At 46.8% G+C, this 21336-nt stretch overlaps 1 protein-coding gene across 1 annotated transcript; it reads right to left on the reverse strand.

Moving 5' to 3' along the window:
* Positions 1 to 9594: 9594 nt before the first annotated feature.
* PLA2G2D (phospholipase A2 group IID) lies at positions 9595 to 16551 on the reverse strand. The gene is made up of 4 exons (XM_039854143.1): positions 16441 to 16551; positions 13380 to 13524; positions 12579 to 12685; positions 9595 to 11207 (listed from the first exon to the last, which is right to left on the reverse strand). The coding sequence occupies exons 1-4, from the start codon at positions 16541 to 16543 to the stop codon at positions 11053 to 11055; spliced, it is 510 nt and encodes a 169-aa protein (XP_039710077.1). The 5' UTR covers positions 16544 to 16551; the 3' UTR covers positions 9595 to 11052.
* Positions 16552 to 21336: the final 4785 nt, after the last annotated feature.

Raw genomic sequence — 21336 nt, forward strand, 5'->3', positions numbered from 1 at the left:
GATTCCTGTTTCTGATTATACACTAGGAGCTGGGATAGAGCCCTAGCTGTCTGTGTCTGTAAGAGGCTAGGCCCTGGAAAGAACGGGTGGCAGGTTAGAGTCTTGAGTGTCTCTATACACATATGACATCAATTAAGAACATAGGAGCTTCTTAGTGGACTGGAAACTCCCTTCTCGAAACCCTATCATCTATATGCTCTGCCAACTCTTGGTGGCATGACTTTACTAAGGATAATGTGAAACTTCAGTGGCCTCTTCGGAAAACTTGAGATGTCCCCAGACTGGCTCTTCTAAGACCTCTCCCTTCCCATCTCCCCCTCTTACCACCTCGGTCCTCCCTTCGGTTCCCTGGAATTCATTGATAGGACCCCCTCTTCAGCCCCTGCCTTCTCCATCCCTCCGTCTACCCTGCCAGGTATTTTTCCTTCCTACTCCAACCCTTCAGTCAGTCACTTGAATATCGGGCCCCTGCTCCCTGTTGTGAACAGAAATAGCCAAATTTTGTTGTCAAGTGAACTCTCATCAGATCTCTAACCACGGCCATTTAAAGCCTTTTGTTATTTTACTCTGATTCTTCTCTGAAAACATTTGCAATCAGCTACAGGCCAGAATCCTTTGTGATGATAGTGCTTAAATAACTTTGAGCCTATACCACCGGACTGAGTAAGAATCTTCACGGTTAATGGAGTTCATAAAACTGCTAACCTGAGATCGAGCAGAACAAGAATTAATTACATGGAGCTGAATGAACTGATGAAGGGTGATCACGTTTTTGTTTACAACATCGTGGGTTTTTGAATGTTCTATTTTCCAAATACAAGGAATCCCTTTCCCTTGTCTCTTAAGGTATCTGTGCTTCTAACAATTTAGTAAACTATACTTCTGTAAACAGAAGTAATACATTTATGTTTTCTCCTCACCTGATTCCTCCAAAATTCAGAATTTTTTACTGAGTATTCTTATTTTCTTGGTACTAAAATTTGTTCTCCTTGCAATAGGAAATAATCGGAAATGCTGGTTATATTATCAAGGCTTTAACTAGGATGTCATATTTGAGAATGGTGTGCATAGAATCAGACATGGACAGACAGTTTTCAGGAATTAAGGTTGATTTTATAGAGCCAATGCTTACAAAGCCCTCTTGGAAAAACTAGTCTGGTACCTGGCTTACAGGGCTCCCAGTCTTATAAGTGAGTAGGGAAGGTCACTTCTGGCAGGCCCAGGAAACTTAGGATATCTTGGGGACTTCAGGAAGAGAGGAATTCACCCGTGTCTATAGGTACTGAAGGCAAAGTCTGGTAGTGAGTTCCTGGCTTGGCTTCTTAGCTTTGGGAGGCTTTAAAAATCTAGTCTGAGGTTCCTTATGAAAGGTTCCAGCAATGCAAACTCAAAAAGGCCTATTTGGTCAATTACCATTCTTGCCGTCCTTATGGAAATAATCTAATGAGATCAGATTTATTTTATAAACAGGAATAATCTTCCTTTGATTATCTTTGGTCAAAAAAAAAGGTGATCATAGAGAGCAATTTCATGTTTCAGCAGAAAACTATGGTACACCTTCGTAGGTTCTCCAACATCTAGCTATAATTCTCCAAATTAAAGTTTCCAATTATTCACCCACCTTCCTCACTTGGCATCACTAAGAATGAAATCTGCCCCTTTCCAGAAGCCCAGCAAACAGACATTGGATGACTTGATCTAAACTTCAGAGAAATCATCACAAAAGATCATGTATGGGCAGCTTTCATGCCTGTTGCTGTGTGGGCCACTTAGAAAGTTCACTGGAACACCTGATGCTGTCACCAAGGACATTCAAACCGCAAACCGAAAAATGTGTTAGACTTCCACTGCTGTCCTCATCCATCAACTAAAGATGCTTGTAGCCCGTCACCTAGAAATCTTCTCAACTGGTTGCCCTCTGGACTCAGAAACTGGAGTCCAACCACTCATCTCTGTTTTTCTTTTATTTTGATAGAAATCCCCCATCAAATGACTGACTGCTCACATCATTCAGCAAATATCCTCGATAACCAAACTCGATAGGTGGTTTAGCTGATCTTCAATGAACAAAGGTGACCAGAAAGAAATGAACTCATACCATTCAGAGGAAAGAATGTTCTCTTCTTTCCTTGAACACGAGAGCAGACTGACAGACTCTTTCCTTGACCAAACTTTAGTCAGGCTCCTCTGAGACCTTTTTTGATCAGGTCTCGTCTTCCAGACCAAGAATCCTGTCAAGTAGGTTTAGCCAGAACCACCACCCTGGACATCTGGTCACCCTCAATATCTCATCAAATTCTTCATCCCCCTCTATCCCCAGGTGGTGTCTACTCACCGGGCCTGCCTTTAGCAGGAATCCTGTTGAGTCCGTTTAGCCAGCAAGAATCCCCTCTGATCCCTGATGATTCCTCTCAGTAATTGTCTGTCCATTGACCCTGGCCTTGGCTATAAACTCCCACTTTGTCCCTGCTGTGTTCAGAATTGAGCCTAGTTCTCTATGAGGTCTCTTTTCTTCTATTACAATCATTCCTATTTAAAACCTGCTTTTACTGCTTTAACTACTGTCCAGCTCTAGTATTCTTTTGACTTTGCCCTTTTCTAGAAGAGTCCTGGTCATTGTGTTAATTCTTCTGCGCCGACCATCCCAGTACACTTCAGCTGTCCCATCCTGTTCCAGCAAGGAGCTGGGGAGAAGGTGAGATGAATAGTGTAGAAAGGAAAAAGGTCACATCTCAAGCCACCAATCCATCAATTCCAAAATGATGGATGCTAAGAATTGGCAAACATCTCATTTATCAAGTCTGAGAACCCCTGATTCAGAGAATCTAAAATCGTTTGGATGCCGTGTCTGAAACTCTGTGAGTCCTCAATTCTAAACAGCTGACTTAATAAATATGGAATGTTGCGTAATCGCTTGTCTAAAAATCAAAGTGTGCAGCTGCCAGACGCTGAGATTACTCAGGTTTCAGATAAATTTGTTGATTGTAAACCTTAAACGTGTTCTTATCTTCTCTAAGGATCTTCTTATCTAGAGACAGTTGTGCTATCATATTGAACATCCAGTCACAGTTCTAACATGCTTCAGCCTGCAGACTTCCTTTCTAAGTTGAACGTCCCACACCTTTTACTATTTTATGCTTTTCAAAGTGTTTTCAAATCCATAATCCAATATAGCCTCAAAACATCCTGTTTTACAAAGTGGGAAACTGAGAGACAGCGAAGTGTCTTGCTTAAGGTCACATCCCAGTCAGTGGTGCCAGGATTTGAACCAGGTTCACAGACTCTGAAGTTTGAGGCTGTCTCCTCAGCCTGAGCTGATGCCCTGTAGCTACATTAGAGCCCCTCATGGGAACGGGGACGATGTGAAGACTGCTACTGGAATTCTTTTAGGACCCCCACTGCCTTGCCTGGTGCCTGACACAGTGGGGCAGATCCCAGTGTGGACAGTGTCTTAAGTGTGCTTCACATAGTTCCACTGAATCCTCATATTAAACCATGAAGGAAATACTATGAACTCCCCATCCTGTGTGTGAAGAGATTGAGGCACAGAGAGCTCAAGGATGTCCCCCCGGGAATCACAGCTGGTAAGCAATGCAAAACTGAGCCCACCCTCTTTGCCCAGGAAAAGTGTGTTGAATCAATGTGCTTGTCCCCCTGCTTCAGATGACAACCTTAAGGCAAGGTTTCAGTTCAGACCTGGGCCAGCCTGCCTGCTGTCTCAGGAGGGGAGAGTAACCAGTCGGTGGCATCCACAGGCTGCCCCTGGCCCTCCAAACCACAGTGACAGGCATAGGTGAGGCGGCTGAGGAGGGCCACTTCCCCCTGGGCTGCTGGATCATGCCATAGAGCTCTAGTCATCTGGCGTGGGTGAGGACCAGCTCCACGGAGAAGGAAGAAAACATCCACCGAACAAAGGTGTTGCCTCTGCTAACACGCACTCAACAACCACAACAATCCTAACAACAGCTGCTCTGTGCTCCTCAGGCTGCTCTCTACCTGCCGACAGGGCGCTGAGCGCTTTCCAGACGTCTGTCACGCATCTCTCACCACACCTTGTGAAGACAGTATTATAATCCCCATTTTATAGGTAGAGAAACTGAGGCTCAGAGAGGTTCAATAACTTGTTCTGGAGATCACACACCCAGGAGTCAGGAGACCCCAGAGCTGGGAAGCCTTGTGTGTAGGACCCTGAGCCCACACTCCTGACTACTATTTCTCTTGCCAGTCTTCCACATGGCACATTTTCTCCGTAGAGTCAAAATGAACGCACTGTTGTGCATCTTGCTTTACTTATTAGACCGTGAGCTTTTTCGCCTGGTCACTTGGGTGTCAACGGGGAAGTACAGGCCGGTGTTAGTGAGGAAACACTTTCCCTCTACCCTCTTACATTAAGTGAATGGAGGCCTGTGAATTAAGCTAACAAAAGACAGATTAACGAGAGAAAGGGCGCGCGATATTTGTTAATATTTACGTGAACAGGAGTTCACGAAAAAGAAGCGAAACCCAGAGAAGTGGTTAGACTCAAGAGCTTATCTATCTCTTTAGCAAAGGAGACGTTCCTTGGACATCAGGGAACACTAAATTGTGGGGAAATGACCAGGAAATATATGGGGAAACTAATGGGAGATAAGGGCTATTTTAGTAAAGTCTGTTTATGCAAACTCATCTTGGTGTTGATGCCCCATCGCTGATATAAGAGCTGCTCTTCCCTTCCTGATACAAGGACCCCTTCCTTGAAGGGAAATTTATGTCCTACTTTTAGGTAAATAAGAGGAAGGCAGAAAACTCTTTGTGTATCTGTCAATTCTCAATTGCCTTCAGCTCCAAAGAATTCTTATGCCAAAGTGGCGTATTTTGGGGTCTTCCGGCTCCCAGCCTACAACTCCTTGACCACCGTCATCCCCAGCTGTGCTTGCATCCCCCAAGAGTGGGCCCCATGTTCCTCATCCTCGTTTCCCCTGGTGGGGCACTTCCAAGAGGAGTTTGCATAACACTGACTCACAGGGTGCCTGAGTCATTCACATCTGCCTTTGCAAGCCTGTGGACTACATCATGGCGAAGGTGGTCTCTGGGTGGAGCTCGGCTGTCCTCGGGACCTCTCGAGTGCTTGCGAGTTCACTTGCTAGATCATGTGCCTCTTCTGTCTGATAGTTTTATTTTCATTGCATTTATCTTTATGGTCACCTTCTGTTTACGATACTGGTTTTCATTCTACTCGAGTGATATGTTTCCTTCTTCAATACATTTATTTAGATTAAGAAAAGTTAAAAAAAAAAAAAAAGTAAAGCAAAATATTAAACCAACATCAGGAAGGCGATGTGTGAAAGGCCGGGGTTTGAGAAGCATCATTCTCACCACCTCCTATTTGACAGATGAAGCAGTGGGGGCTGTTAGAACCAGGCTTGCATAGTGTCTGATCTAGAAAGCGAGTCACCAATCTTTCAGCCCAGGGAGCTGGGCTGGCACAGAATAAACAAATCTTGGTATTAAAAGGCTGATCGGCCCTGGGGTTGGCCACAGGAACAGATTCTGCCTGCACTAGATGCCGGCATAGGGGAAGAAGGATAACACGGGCCAGATGACAGAGGAAAGGGGGCCTGCTCCCTTTTTGGAGCATGATCCTCCACCAGAGGCGTCAGAATCTCCAGCAGCACTTGTTTAAAAGGCAGGTTTCTGGGCCTCACCCCAGACCTACAGAGTCAGACCCTCTGGGTGTGGGGCCCTAGAACCTGCATTTTAAACAGGTTCCCCCAGGGGATTCCTGTGAAGTCTCAGAACCAGTGCCTGAGGGGATGCCTCATCTGGGCTGGAGAGGGCGACACCATCCGCAGGGCTCAGCATGGCTTTACTTCCTTCCCATGCCAGGCCCTGCTACTTCTTGCTGAGTGAGTTACCTCGGGCGAGATATTTCTTATCGGAGCCTATTTTCTCTTCTGTAAAAGAAGGTCAAAATACCCACCTGGCAGGGCCGTGAGCAATGAGGTATACATAAGAAAATGTTTGTAAGGTTCTTAGGACAGGAAAATCCAGAAAATGGCATTTCCCCATCTCCCTCTTAGGAAGCCAGAAGCCATCCCTCCACTCCCCCCAACCTTGGCTGAATTCTTCTTTCTGCCTGTGGGTTCCCAGAAGGGCACTTACTGTGGGCTGGCGGCACAGGGCACTTTCTTGAGGGAGGGACTGTCAGCTGAGTTTTGGATGACAGAGGCCAGTCTTGCAAAGAGCCAGGGGAAGAACCTTCCAGAAGAAGCCCCAAGGTGGGCAAGGCCATGACCAGAAACTAAAGCAGAAAGAGAACAGGAACAAACCCCTGGGCTGATGTTCCCAGCTTTGAGTTTTCACAAACTGAAAAAATTTCTTCTTTATCTTAAGCGGTACAAAAAAATAAATAAACCAGCAAAACAGAGGATCTCGATCTAGAGAGAGCCAGTCAGGTCCTGATTTGGGGTTGTCCGGGCTGCCCCAGGGTCAGGTCAGCTCTCAGCTGATGTCACTATCAAACAAGGGACCCCAAGTGTGCATTTTCTATCAAGGGGCACTGAGACTGGGTGAGGGGGACAGGAGTCCCAGCCCCACCTGCATTTCGCAGCGAGGGGGAGGATGCGTGAAGGAAGCCTGGGTATTGGGAGCAGGATCCAGCTGGAAGAACAGGCAGAACTGAGAAGAGGGCATTGGCCTATGAGGCCCCTGGGCTGGGCACCCACACCCTGGAAGGCAGAGTCCTTGATCCAGGTGACCTGAGGATGGGGCCAGCCAATGGTGGTGTTGCAGGAAAATCAGACCAGCGAGAAACCAAGCACCACTCAGAGAGTTGGAGAATTCAGGTTTATTATGCTGGCAGTCCCTGAAGAGCTGGCGCTCTGAAAATCTGGGCCCTGAGCTCAGGGGCAACTTTACCTTTTATGGGGCTCATCCGCACAGTTACAATTGGCCAGTTGGCATAGGCCGATTGGTTAATTTGTCCTCAGTCAGTTACGAAGCGTGGGAGTTGCTATGGGCTACAGGCAGTTAAAAAGAGTTACAAAGCACAGGAGTTTCAGACAGGAATTTAGGCAATACGTTTGTTATCTAGACAGAACAAGCCAAAGGGAGGATGAGTTTTTACTTAATTTCGAGGTCACCCTGCCCTTTGGCCTATGTCGCAAGCATACCTACAGAAGCAGAACAAAGAGCTGATTACAAGGTTAGCCTTTCGAATAAAAATTCCTCTTCAGTGGGAAGGGGCTCCATGTTGGGGGAAGCGTTGCAAGGGTGAGGGCTCTGTCTGAGCACTGTTATCGTTGTCCGTATGATTAATTTATTCACTACCCCTTTCCCCCTGGCTTCCGTACCCAACCTCACCTCCTCAACCCTGGGCATGGCTCCTCCCCTCATAAGGGGCACCCAGGGTTGAGTCACCAACCGTCCCAGTAAAGAGTGTAGGAGGTAACGTGAGACATGGCCCTGGAGCCAGAGATACGTGGGTTCGAACACCAGCCCTACTACTTATCAGCAAGTGACTCATTCTCGAGTTTCAGTTTCTGCACCTGGAAGATGTGGGTGACAATATCAATGTCTCTAAGGAGTGGGTGGGAGTGGGGGAGTGGGCACAGCAGGTGTTCAGTGTCTCTTCTGCCCCTCCCCCACTGGGTCCACAAGGAGAGCTCACCGGGAAGGAGGGTGTTGCCTTACTTCGGAGACTCAGTCCTGGCTGCCCTGAGACCCCCACCTGCCCACCCCTCCTCTTGGTCCAAAGTCTCATGTCTTTACCAAACTGGGATTCATTCATTTGTTCATTCATTCATTCATTCATTCATTTGTTCATTCATTCATTCATTCAGCAAATACCTATCGATACCTACTCTGTGATCTCTAGGCCCTGCACTGGGTGCCCAGCAAACAGAGGGAAGCACTGCAGGCAGAGTCCTACTCTTGACCCTGCCCCGTGCTTGCCTACCCAACACCAATCCTATCAACAATCCCAAGGGACGCCATTCTAACAGCCACCCACCCCTCTGGGACATTGACCCTGCCCCTCTTAGGGGTAAATAAATCCTGAGGAATCTAAACTGGCCAGTGTAATCCCATTGGGGGCCACCATGGATAAGGCGGCCAGTCCAGAGCAGGAGGCCTGCTGGGCGGTGGTGGTAGGGCTTAATAAAAGGAGATACAGAAGAGGAAGCATTTTCTCTGTTGGATGTTATCATGTTTTGGCTTGAGGTCTGGGTCACGGCTGCCATGTTGGAGCCAAGAGGAGCCACCCAAAAGGCAAAGTGAGGGTGGCCAGCCAAGAGCAGGAGAAAAACCGGGGGGCTGATAACATCATCAAGCCACTAAAGAGCCACCTTCTCCTTGGACTTCTTGTCATGTGAGGTCATAAATGCCCTCATGACTGAAGCCCATTGAGTCAGAATTTTCGGCTGGAAGTTTCCTGACCTATACAAATGGGATGGGGTGCTAGGGAGCAGAGTGAGATGAGTCTGGGGAATGATCTGAAAATGACTCTTTTGCTTTTGCCGGTTGTGGGAACTCGGAAGGTTCCTGTCCCCATTCTGAGTCTCAGGTTGCTCAGAACTTTAAAATGAGAATAAATGTGCTTACCTGCCAACACTGATATTATCAATGGCACAGAGCCTAGAACATGGGAGTTTTGATGGACAAGCAGGGTTGCCAGCTCTTGCCTTTGTGTCTTGAATAAATGGACATCATGCATCAGGAAGTAATTAAAACAACTTGCACAGCCATATAGAAGGGAGAGAGGAATTGGGTGGAGCAGGGAACATTGATGAACTATTTGCTCTTGATTTATCTTGGAGGTGACCAGATCTAGTCACTACATAACAATAATAACATAATACAGTTAACATTTAATTTAAAGAGGAATGACCACATGCTAGACACTGCGCAAAGAGCCTAATACGCATTAATCTTGTTTAAAAAACTGACCTCATCTTATTTTCCTCTTAATTTAAATTGTATGTCCCACCTAAGGAAATCAAGATTCCTCCCTCACTTAAGGTCACGTGGCTATTCAGTGGTCTAACTGGAATTTGAACTCAGCACCCATAGTTCTTAATTCTTATTACATTGCCTCGAATGAGCCTCTGAGCTCAGGAAAACTGTTTGGTAAGCTGTTTCACATATGCGTGTCACAGGCTGGATGATGTGGGTGACTCCAAGTGCCCCATCCCTGCTGCTAGAGACATGGCAAATTACATATGAATGACAGATTGTGGATCCTTATATGAAAAAGTTACCCACATCCGTCGTCTGCCCCGCCACCCATCCGTCTCCATCCATCCATCACCCATCCATCATCATCGTCCATCACCCATCCATCCATCCATCCAAATCCATCCATCCACCCACCTTACCCACCCACCCACCACCCCATCGTCATCCATCCATCCACCCACCCCACCCACCCACCCCACCCACCCACCCCCACCCACCCGTCATCCGCCCCACCCACATACCCCACCCGCCCCACCCGCCATCCATCCATCACCCACCCACCCCACCCACCACCCATCCATCCATCCATCAAATCATCATCCATCATCCATCCATCCATCCTTTTCTCTAGAAGCCAAGCCTGAGACGAGGATTCTTGTGCAAGTGAAGGGTTTATTGAGGGAGTGTTCTCAGGAGAAACCTGTAAGGGAACAAGGAAAACAGGATGGGCCAGGGGACAAAGCAAGCAGAAGGGTGGTTCCAGATGTTACCCTCAGCCTGATCCCAGGAGGAGCTCTGGGGCATGCAATGTACCACCAGGATGGTCCTGCATAGAGGCAGAGGGTTGGCAATTGTACCCTTTGTGGTGTCATACTTCCTAGCCATTAGTTAGAGGTGGGTACAGTGGGGGCTGGGAGGATAGGCAATATGGCTCCCAGCAGATAAGGGCAGAGAATGAGACAGATGTGAGCACTTGGCAGTCAATACATGGCTTAGTTGGCAGTTAGGGGATCTGGGTGGGTCACCAACAACATCTGCCACAACTTCCATCTATCCATTATGGGCTCATTTGATTCATAAGCATAGTTGAGTACCTACTATGTGGGGGAGCAGAGGAAAGGAACATGAGACAGACATGGCTCCCATCCTCCGGGGGCTCCAGTCTAGTTGGAGATCGGAGAAGTCCAGGCAATGATATACTACTCAAGATAAAGCTTGGTAAATTATAGCCCCATAAAGTGTTATGAAGGATTTGGAGCTCAGAGGAGGGAGTGAGGCCTCAGAGCTGGGGAGGAATCAGCTGAGGGAGACTTCTGTAAGAAGTAGCCCTTGGACCCTGAAGAGCCCTGGGAGGGCTTAGCCACCTGGATTGGGCAAGTGAAACACTGAGCAAATGCCTGGAAGCAGAAAAATAGGGGTGCCTGGAAGACACGCGGCATGGGCTTGTGGGGCCGGAGCAAGAGAAGCAGGGCCTTCCTCCAGCCCTTTCCTTGAGAAGTAAGTACTGAGACCCTTCTTGGCACTGTTTTGGGCACTGGGGATGCAAATGAGTCTAAGTCAGGCATGGGTCCTGCCTGCCAGGACCTCCAAGCCTAGTGGAGAGAGGGGTATATCACCAGACAGCGCAGGTCCCTAACTCCTGTGAGAGGCCCTCACCTAGGGTGGTAGAGGGCCACGGGGTTTGAAGAAGAAGAGTCATAGGGACAGAAAGATCAGTACTGCCCCGTAGGGAGGCTGCTCCGGCTGCGGCTTGGTCAGTGTATTGGAGAGATGACGCTGGGCCGGGGAGGCCTGCTGAGTGAATGGCAGTGGCGGGGAGAACCTGCCACACCTGCTGTTTTGGCTCAAGCACCATCTCAGGGGCTCCTTCTCCTTGGCTTTTCCTAAAATCTCAACCCACTCACAGAGGAGATAGCCGCTGCCTCGGGAAGATTTAGAAGGCCCAAGAGGCCAGGTAGGTGGTTGGGGAGAGGCTGAGACTCTCTCTCTTCCTGGGAGTGTGTTCGAGGAGCCAGGCTGGTTCGGGGGTTAGCTACTACTGGGGCAGGCATGTCAGCAATCCTGCGGGACTTCCAATGGCCAGGATAGGGGGTGTGGGACAGCCAGGTCAGGCTTCTCCTAGCACATAGGGGTCTTGCCCTTGCAGCGAGATGGCCGGAATTGACGGGTGAAACGCAGCTTCTTCTTGTAACTGCCCAGGTGACGCTGCAAGCAGAAGGCCACCTCCTTGTCACAGGCGCACAGCTCCTGCTCACACCAGCTTCCCTTGTCAGCTGTGGGATGGAAGAGTGGGGAGCTCAGTGTCTTTCTTTTCCTGATACAGAGCCAAGGGTGGGCCTGCGGTCCCCAGAGGGAGCTTCTGAAAGCAGTGCCATTCTTGCCCAGCTTTAGAGTACCCTTCCCAGCTGCTTCGATTCTAGCTGTGTGACCTTGGGCACGTACCATGACCTCCCCACGTGGCATTGCACCTTTATTTATTTACTCATCCATTCAATGAACAGTTGAGCCCTATCTAGTGGCAGGCCCGGGGGGTATAGGACTGAACACAGTGGACCTGTGAAGTTCACACTCCATGGGGGTGGCACAGATGAGAAGCACAGAAATGAATATATTACAAACTGTGCTACATGGAAGCAAGGAACGATGCCAGGGCTACGAGATGATAAAACAGTGAGACAAGAGCCATTGGAGCTGAGACCGGAAGCGTCTGCTCTCCCTGTGGAAAGCCAGGGTGGAGGAGGGGGGGTATTCTAGGCAGATGGAATAGCATTTGCAAAGACTCAGGCAGGAGGGACCACAGTGCTAAAGTTGCATTATCTGTAATAAAAAGGGAATGATTATAAAGTGCTGCCTCAGGGGGCTGTCATGGGACTTAAAATAAGAAGGCAAAGCACTCAGCACATAGTAAGTGCTCAATAAATTTTGGCTATTGTTGTTGTTATTATCATTATTAAATTCTAAATTAAAAGGGACTGCTGTGATGTGAGCATCTAATTCCCAGCCCTTGTACCTGCCACCTTCCTTCGTGCATGGACCCAGGGGCCAGGTGACCTGGGATCCGACCCAGGCTCTGTCATTTTCAGCTGAAACTTCTTCACTCTACTCTCAGTTTCCTGTCCATAAAATGGAGGTTATTGGGGTGGGGCTGCCTCCTGGCTGAGCTACTATGAGAATTAAAAATGATGAAGGTAGCAACAATAATATCGGTAGCCCACGTCATCTATCAAACATGCACTCTGTGACAGGCATCTGTGAGGCTCTTTCTATCTGTTCTCATTTTAATTCTTGAATTAACTTTAGCAGGTAGGATACTGTTGGCATCCTCAGTTTACAGACGAGGATACTGAGGTTCAGAGAGATTGAGCAAACGTGTTCAAGGTTACACAGCTGGGCAGCGGTGGGTCTGGGATCTAAGCTGAGGTCCACCAGGCTTGCAGATCCTACAGGGGCCAAAGCCCCCACTGAACCTCTCCATACTTCCACCCCCATTCCTGCCCTTTCTCCAGAGCCCAGCTGTTGCCACTGGACGTATGAGAAAAACAGAGGTTGAGTAGCTCGTGCATCATCTCACACATATGAAGGCGGTGAGCACCAGAGCTCCCCTCCCCACTCTCTCACTCCAATCCTGAGGCCCAGGCACTCACAGCACTGGATGTCCCCATGGGAAAAGGTGTAGTTGTAATGGTCCGTGTGGAAACGGCAACGATGGTACCTCAGGTGAGCATAGCAGCAGTCGTGGGCATGGCAGCACCTGGTGGGAGAGGGAGAGGACAGGAGGTGGGGCAGGCAGCAGAGTGCCCGGGTCCTTAGCTGACTCGGCTCTTTGGCAGCCCCCGGCCCTAGGGGAGAAGCTGAGAGCCCACCTTGGAAGAGTCGAGGCCTGCAGGGGTCTAGCCTTCTTGACAGCCTCGCTCGCTAACACGTATTGAGTGCTTCCTAGGTACCAGGCACCAGCTTTTTAAAATGAATTTTCTCTTAATAGTCACTACCACCCTATGACAAAGGTACTAATATTATCCCCCATATTGCAGATGAAGAAATTGAGACTCAGGGAGGTCAAGCCACTTTCCCAAAGTGGTGGATTAGGAAAGGGACCTGGCTGGCTCTCATCTCTCCTCTGGCCGATTCTCAGGTGAAGATCAGATGAGATAATGACAAAAAAAGTGGGACTTTTTAAAAACACTGTGCATTGGCAGCAGAGAGTGTGTGTGGGTATTCTAACTAGATTAGGGGTTGGGAGTGGAAGGGGGATCTTGAGACTTTAGGGAACCCTCTAGAAGGGAAGCTGCAGGAAGGCCGGGGCTGTATCAGAGCTCAGCAGAGTTCCTAGCACACAATACAAAACAAATTCACAAAATTAATAAATGGATAGAGAGGAAAGGGAAGAGTTCTGGAGTGAAGGGAGGACCAGGATGGCACTCATGGGGCTGCCTGGGAGGGGTTACCGGTCTGTGGCATCTAGGGGTGGGCCTTTGCCACCGAGGCCACAGTGACAGCCGTAGAACCAATAGGAGATGATGGGCGTCTTCTCAGTCATTTGTCTGACCATGTTGTTCAGGTTCAGAATCCCGCCTTGGGTTGGACACGCACCTGCCAAGATGCCCAGCAACAAGGAGAGGACATGAGTCTCAGGGGAAGTCAGTGGACCCCAAGACTGGTACCTCTGCTCTACCTGGACCAAATCAATGACCTTGGATAATAAAATGAAAACAACAACTACAAAAATATAAAAATATACTGATAGTGAATGAGAGCTTACTATGGGGTCTTTTCATGTAGTTATTTATTGACTCCATCCATCCCATGAGATAAGTACTATTTTTTTTTTTTTGATAAATAAACTCTTATTTTGTATCTCCCAGATGTCCAGAAAAGCTGCAGAGGTCATACAAACAGTTCTCATAGAACTTTCCTTTAGTGTCAAAACCATCTTGTATAATTCCAGTATATTTATGAAAACGAAGAAACCAACATTAGTATATATATATTTTTTAGGTGATGCAACCTTTGGTTGACCTCACAGATTGCAAGGACCTTGTCAGCTTACAACCCCTTATTTTTTATGCCTCCAGCACCTGGTCTTCCTAGATGGTCTCCCATTCAAGTACGAACGAGGCCCAACCCTGCTTAGCTTCCGAGATCAGAAGGAAAAGGGCTTGTTCAGGATGGCACGGCCGTAGACTCGACATTAGTATAATAAATATTATTTTTACCCCCCGTTTCAGGGATGAGCAGACTGAGGCTCCAGTAACTTGCTCCAGGTCATAGTGGCTGGTAAATGGAGGAGCCAAGGTCAAAACCCAAGGCGGTTTGGTTCTATTCTCGGTCCCCGGGCATCGAGGTCCCATTTGATAAGAGAAAGAGGCACCCTGTGTCTTATACCCTCCCAGCCCGACACCACATGTGGTGGAGAAATCCATGCATTCAAGAGCGCACCTGATTCTTCTGGGAAGCAGTGTGATTTAGAAATCAACAATTTTCATGGATATTTTTCATTTCAGTCATAAAAGCTTCTGGTTAGAATTGATAAGGGGAATTTGTTTTATTGGGAGAGAGGAATGCGTTCTGATGAGTTAGGAGAAATGAAATTATATTAAGTCAGTGAATTCAGGAGAGTTTGGGAGGAGCAGACAAAATAAGAAGGGGACTGAAATGTAGCTGTGTGCAACCTCTGCAGATGGTTCAAGGGCACAGATGGGGCTCATAATCTCAGGGAGACGGGGCTGGGTAGGTGCCTTTGGCGATCCGAGCTATAGAGCTCCCTAACCCCCACGCAAATGACGTTATAATGAAAGCTCCTCGTGCAAATGAATTAAATAGTGAACTAGAAGGGGTTGGGGTGGGAACAGCGGGACTGTGAGGGACTCGTGCAGCGGACCAAGGGTGAGATCACCCTTGGTGGCCTTGGGCTGCAGCTGAAAGTGACAGGTGGTGTTCATTACTTGAAAACCTGTTGTGTCCCCACTGTGTCCCCTCAATGTGTGAGGATCCACGTAGCCACTTCTGTATGACATGGTGGCTCTAGCTATACTGATGTTAAAGAGAAAATTTGTAAGCTTGGACTGGGCTGATGAATGATCCCAGGTCCTCTGGAATCCCGGATTCGGGGATAAGGACCCTGAAGGCAACCCTCTGCAGGGAGAGTGACATCCACCTCTTGGGCCAAGCAGGGATCTGAATTCAGAATCTTGCCTTTTTTGGCGTACTTCCATCCCTCATTCTGCCCTAAATCTACCCCTTCCAATTTCAGCTTGGAAATACACACACAAACCAACTCATGCCTGAACGATGCAGCTCTCCCTTGCCAGGCAAGTCATAGAAACAGCTTTGATTCAGGATGCCTTTGGGTGGTCTTATTTATTACAGTTTTATAGAGAGGTGAACCCAGCCCTGAGAAATTGAGGAGTTCAATCGGTGGCTACGAGGGCTTCGGTGAACTGGGCTTAGCTTGTCAGCAATTCTCATCTTGGAAGCTTTCTCCATCCTCATCTGCTACTGAGGGGGGCGGAGCCCCTCCTTCCAAGGGTTCCCCACAGTGGTGGGAGGCAACGCTGCTACCACCTGGGGCGCATGTTGTGTGTTAAGCTATTGCTTCTTACTGTGACTTACACTTGCTAAACATTGTATATGTTTTGTCATTAGAGTCCTTCTAAAAACCCTATGAAGAGGGTGCTATTGTACCCACTTTACAGATGAGGATAGAGAGAGAGGGTGGCTTGGCCGAGATCGTACTGCCAGGAGATGGCGGGGCCAGAGTCTGAATCAAGTTCATCTATGTATTTTCTCTCTACATTGTATTGCCTCTTCACATCTAAGAGATGAATTTCTGTAGCTCGATTGCAATTTTCCTAATGATTTTCACTGTAACCCTGGAAATATGTTCCTCTCAAGAACTTGGGAGTCCCAAGGTAACATATGACCCCATCTAAAAATGTATCCTTTCTAAGATCACATATTTTGAGACGGTCAAGAAACAAAAATACCAGTTTACAAGCAACTACATTTTTATAATTGACTTACTAAAATCAAAGAGAAATTGCCCATCTCCCGATGGTCCACAGAACCCTCTTCCCAGGTTCAGCACAGATGATGAGCATGAATGGGTTCTAAAAATAGAGTACTGTCTCTATGTGAATGATTGTTATTATTCGGTCAAAGGGACAGGTGGGAGCAGGGTGAGGTGGGGAGGTCCCTTTTTGTAATTTCTGTTCAAAGTACCATAGGTATCAACTTAGCAGTTCCCTGGGTTCTGAACCTATAGTTTCTGACCTTCACAGCAGTCCAGAAACATGCCACACAGCTTGGCCGCCCAGAGCTTTCTGACCAGAGCCACTGTTCGAGGGGACTGGAAGCCACTGATGGTTCCTCGCCAGAGGCAGAAGGGTTGAGGGGGCCTGAGGGGCCAGGGCAGTGGGGATCAGAGCAGCAGCTCCGTCTAAGAAAGAAATATAGGGCCTATGCACATCCCTCCTCCCCTTCCCAGCCGTGGGTCCTGTCCGCACTCACCAGCAAACACCACCAGCATGCACAACTGGAGAAGCTCCATGATCCCAGCCCAGAGCAGTGGAAGCAGCTGCCAGAAGTCCCCTTCACACAGGCAACCCCTCATATAAGATGTACCTGACCCGGCCGAGCCTGCCCCTGCCCACGCCCCCTCAGCTCCAGATCACCCGTACTACTTCTGTTTCCTCTTTTCTAACATGAGGGAATTTTATTTTATTTTTCATATCTTTCTAAAAACTTTTTGAATGCAAAAGAAACTTTCAGTGCAGAAAATTTGGAAAATATAAGCGATAAGAAGAAATTGAAAATCACCTGTTGAATGTATTAAGCACCGTTAAATGTTTGGTGTACGTGTTTCTGGTTCCATTGCCATATATATCTTCATGCTTTTTCCTATGCAAATTAGGGACACATTATTGATGGTCCTTTGCAGTGCTCTGAAGCCTGTCTTTTCACTTAGCAATATAACTTGAACGTATTTCTGTGTCATTAAATATTTTTCTGCAGTAACATTTTGAAAGGTAGCCTTGTATTCCTCATATGGCTAAGCCATTCATTTAACAAATCCTTTATTGGTGGACATATGGGTTATTTCCAATTTTTTACTAGTCTAGACCATACAGTGGTACAGTGAAAAATCCCTGAAGGCTAAGTCTCAGTTCATGTTCAGAATCGTTGCTATAGAATCTAGTTCTAAAGTAGACTTGCTGAGTCAAAGCACATGATTTGAAGGCAATTGACATGTGTTGACAACTGACTCTGCAGAAGGTCGGCCCCAGGTCACATATGAGAATCCTGATGAGGCAAATGGTGTGGACCCAGGCTACTAGGGCTGGGGTGCTCACGGCAGGACCCTCGAAGGCACCACAAAGAGATAGTCTGCCACAAAGCCACCATCAGTAGTCTTTCAAGGTTTAATGGAGTGTCCACAGATGGCAGAAACTGGTTTTCTTTGATGCCCCTTAGACAGCTGTTTAAGGACATAGTGTCCAGGCTGATCTCTTTGCTGCCAAATAATCAGTTCACCCAAAAAAGTATGCCAGCAAGCGTCACTGCTGGAAATTGTTCTCTGTCTGTCTGTCTGTCTGTCTCTCTCAACTCTCATCCTTCTCTCTCCGAAATCTATTTTTCCCTTTGTTTCTAGACTCCATCACCAACTGATCACCTCATATGTCAGAAAACAATCTGTACACAAAATAACTAAGCAGAAAGCAAAGTAAATGCTTCCAGCATGTTCTGTGACATGCCTCCCCCGAGTGTGCTCAATAGTTACCCTCTTATACTCTCACCAAGGTAGGGCCTTACCCTCCAAACAGTCTTCTAGATCTGGGCTCTTGATGGGGCCTGTGGTTCTATTTGCCAGAGTCCCAGCTCCCCTCGATCTGGTATCTTTTAGGCAGAAGCCAAAGCAGCCAGGACCGTAAGCCTTTTGTTGATTCCAGAAGACTTTTCCCTAGTGGTGGAGAAGACGTGATATTGATGCTGTAAGGGAGACTCAAAAACAGTTGTCCTAGGTTCCTCCAGAGGCCCCAGAGCACCTCTGGAGGCCTGGGCTTGGGATCAGAGGGACCTGGTTCAAACTCTGGCTCCTTCTCTTACCAGCTGTGGGACCCTGGGCAAATCGCTTCACCTCCATGAGCCTCGGTTTCTGTATGTGCAGAATAGGGACAAGATAGGGGCCATAGCCCCTCTCTCCTCTGATCGCTGTGAGGTTTAGAGATCCCATGCGTACAGCACACTGCACGAAGCCTCACTCGCGCAGAGAATGCCATTACGGCAACCACAACGCGGGTTACATAGCATCACGTGGAGGTGAAGAGGATGCGGCAGGGAAGTCAAACCCAGCCTGCTTGGATTTTGGCTGGCATCCCCAATGTTCTAGCTGCTTCACCTGGAGCAAGGGGCTTAGCAATGTGTCTTCTGTTTTCTCATGCGTATAACAGGGGCGATGATAGTACCTATTTCATGTACCTATGATAGTACCTATGATGATAAAGCTTTATCTACTTTTAAAAGGGTGCTTTTTTTAGAGTAGATTTCCGGAAGTGAAATTGCTGGGTCAGAAGACGAGAACAGTATTTAAGCTTCTTCCTTTTTCTGAAGACTGTAGGAATCTAGAAACCCCCAGCCTCCATCAGCAGCATATGAGTGAGTACTCACTGGGTGTGGGGGTTTCTTGAGACTTGTCAGCAAGTCTGCGGGTTTTTACTCTCCCGGAAACAATAGGAGACAGGCCTGATGATAATGCCAGGCCACAGTACATCGAAATCTCCGGGCTATGGATAGAAAAGAGCAGGAGAGGGCCTAGATGCTGGAGTGCATATTCAGTTGAGAAGAGTTAGCATCCGCTGAGCCTCTACCATGGGCCAGGCACTGGGCTGTTATCTCATTTAATTTTCACGACCACACTGTGAAGGAGATACTGCTATATCCATTTTACAAGTGAGGAAACTGGAGCTTAGAGAGATCAGAAACTTGCCCAGGATCACACAGCAGGCACACGGCAGACTTTGGGTTAGAACACAGGCCTGCCAGAGCCACCCTTACCATGTGCTGGGCACCGTTCTAAGTGGTCCCACATAGTAAATGTAAGTGGGTACTGCCCTAATCTCTGTTTTACAGACAAGTCATTGTACTCAGGGGCTCTGCCATACTCTCTTGCCCTTCCAGTATAGATGGAGGTGGAAATGAGAAGAGCTGGCAAAGCCCAGAAGCCTACTGTCCCCAACCTCACTGCAGAAGAGAGGAAAGAAGACCTCCATCTTCTAAGAGACACACCATGACTGAGAGCATGTCCCCTCAGCCAGTGGCCAGAGTCCTCCCCTCCATCCATTCCTCCCTGCCAAGCTCTGTTTACCAGGATGGTCCTCCTGCCTGGATTCCATCCATGATGAAACTGCCAGAGGGTGTTGGAGACAAAGCTCAGAATTACTGAGGGTTTGCAGGATAAGAGGAAAGTGACGGTAGCTGGGCGTCCCCAGGGGCTTCTAGCTTTATCTCTGTTAGGCCCTGGCAGGGGAAGAGGAGGGAGGGAGAGACCTGAGATTCCTCTGTGGGAGAGTAACTCACTTTTCTCCAGCTGCACCAAGGCAGAACCAAAGCAAGTGGCTTAAACAACTGGATGTCTGTCTCCCGCAGAATGGATACGTGGTGGTAGAGCCACTCTGTGATAACACAACTACACACAATAACATGGAAAAAGCTCAAAAACATAATGTTGAATGAAAAACGCTGTACAAAATGAAGAAGATATTGCTGTGCCCATTTAAAAATTGTGAGTGAAAAAACTGTGAGAGAGACTCCGTTTGTATGACCTTCCACCATAGTCAAACTAATCTGTGCTTTTATAAGTCAGGACAGAGGTTCCCCATTGAGGGGGGTAGTGACTAGATGGGGTTACTAAGAAGGTTTCAGGGGTGCTACTGCTGTTCTCTTTCTCTGCATACCATACCATCATTTCAAGTGTATAATTCAATGTTTTGGTTTTTTTTTATTCAGTTAGGCAATCATCACCACAATCTAATCTTAGAATATTTTCAACATTTTCCCAAAAAGTCCTACCCATTAGCAATCATTCCATAGCCCCCTGTACCACATACTCCCTCTCATCAATCCTGGACAACAACTAATCTCCTTTCTGTCTCTACAGATTTGCCTATTATTTCATATAAGTGGAAATCATTTAGTATGTAGCTTTTTCATATAAATAAAATCATTTATACATATTTCATAGAAACAAAATCATATAATATATGGCCTTCCATGATTGGCTTCTTTTATTTAACGTGATGTTGTCAAGGTTCATCCACGTTATAGCATGTAACAACATTTTATTCCTTTTAGTTGTTGAATAATATTTCATTGTTTAGATATACCGTCATTTTATGTACCTATTCATCAACAGATGGACTTTTTTTGGTTATTATAAATAATGCTGTTGTAAACATCTGTGTGCAGATTTTTTTGGGTGTGGATGCCTGTTTTTATTTCTCTTGGGTATATACTAGGGGTAGAATTACTGGGTCATAAGGTAACTCCATGTTTAACATTGTGAGGGACTGCCAATTGTTTTCCAAGTGGCTGCTCCATTTTGTATTCTGACCAGCAATGTAGAAGCATCCAATTTCTTTGTATCATCATTAACACCAGTTATAAATTTTCTTTTTTTGTGAAGTGGTATCTCATTATGGTTTTGATTTGCATTTTCCTAATGACTAATAACGTTGAACATCTTTTCGTGTGTTTATTGGCCATTTGTTTATCTTCTTTGGAGAAATGCCTAGTCAAATCCTTTGCCTATTTTCAATTGGTTTGTTATCTTATTATTATTGAGTTGTAAGAGTTCTTCACATATTTTGGATAGAAGTCCCTTATCAGACATGATTTGCACATATTTTCTCCCATCATGCGGGTTGTCTTTTCATTTTCTTGATGGTATAATTTGCAGGGAGAAGTTTTAATTTTGATCAAGTTCAGTTTATCCTTTTGGGGAGCGGGTCACTTGTGCTTTTTTTTTGTAGTATCTATTGCCTAAGAAACCATTGTCTAACCTAAGATCGCGAAGATTTACTCCTTTGTTATCTCCTAAGAGTTTTATAGTTTTAACTCTTACGTTTAGTTCTATCATCCCTTTTTGAGTTAACTTTTGTGTATGGTGTGAGGAAGGGGACCCACTTCATTCTTTTGCATGTGGATACACAGTAGTCTCAGCACCGTTTGTTCAAGCCTTCTTTCCCTATTGGATTGCCTCGGAACCCTTGTTAAACTGTAATCCATTCTGATTAATTTTTGTACATGATAAGAGGTATGGATAGAAATTATTTTTTCTTTTCTTCCTTCTTTTTCTTTTCTTTTTCTCTTTCTACATTTTTTCTTTTCTTTTTTTTCCTTCCTTCTTCC

Source organism: Pteropus medius, unplaced genomic scaffold, assembly GCF_902729225.1.
Source record: "Pteropus medius unplaced genomic scaffold, Ma_sr-lr_union100, whole genome shotgun sequence".
Lineage (NCBI taxonomy): Eukaryota > Metazoa > Chordata > Mammalia > Chiroptera > Pteropodidae > Pteropus > Pteropus medius.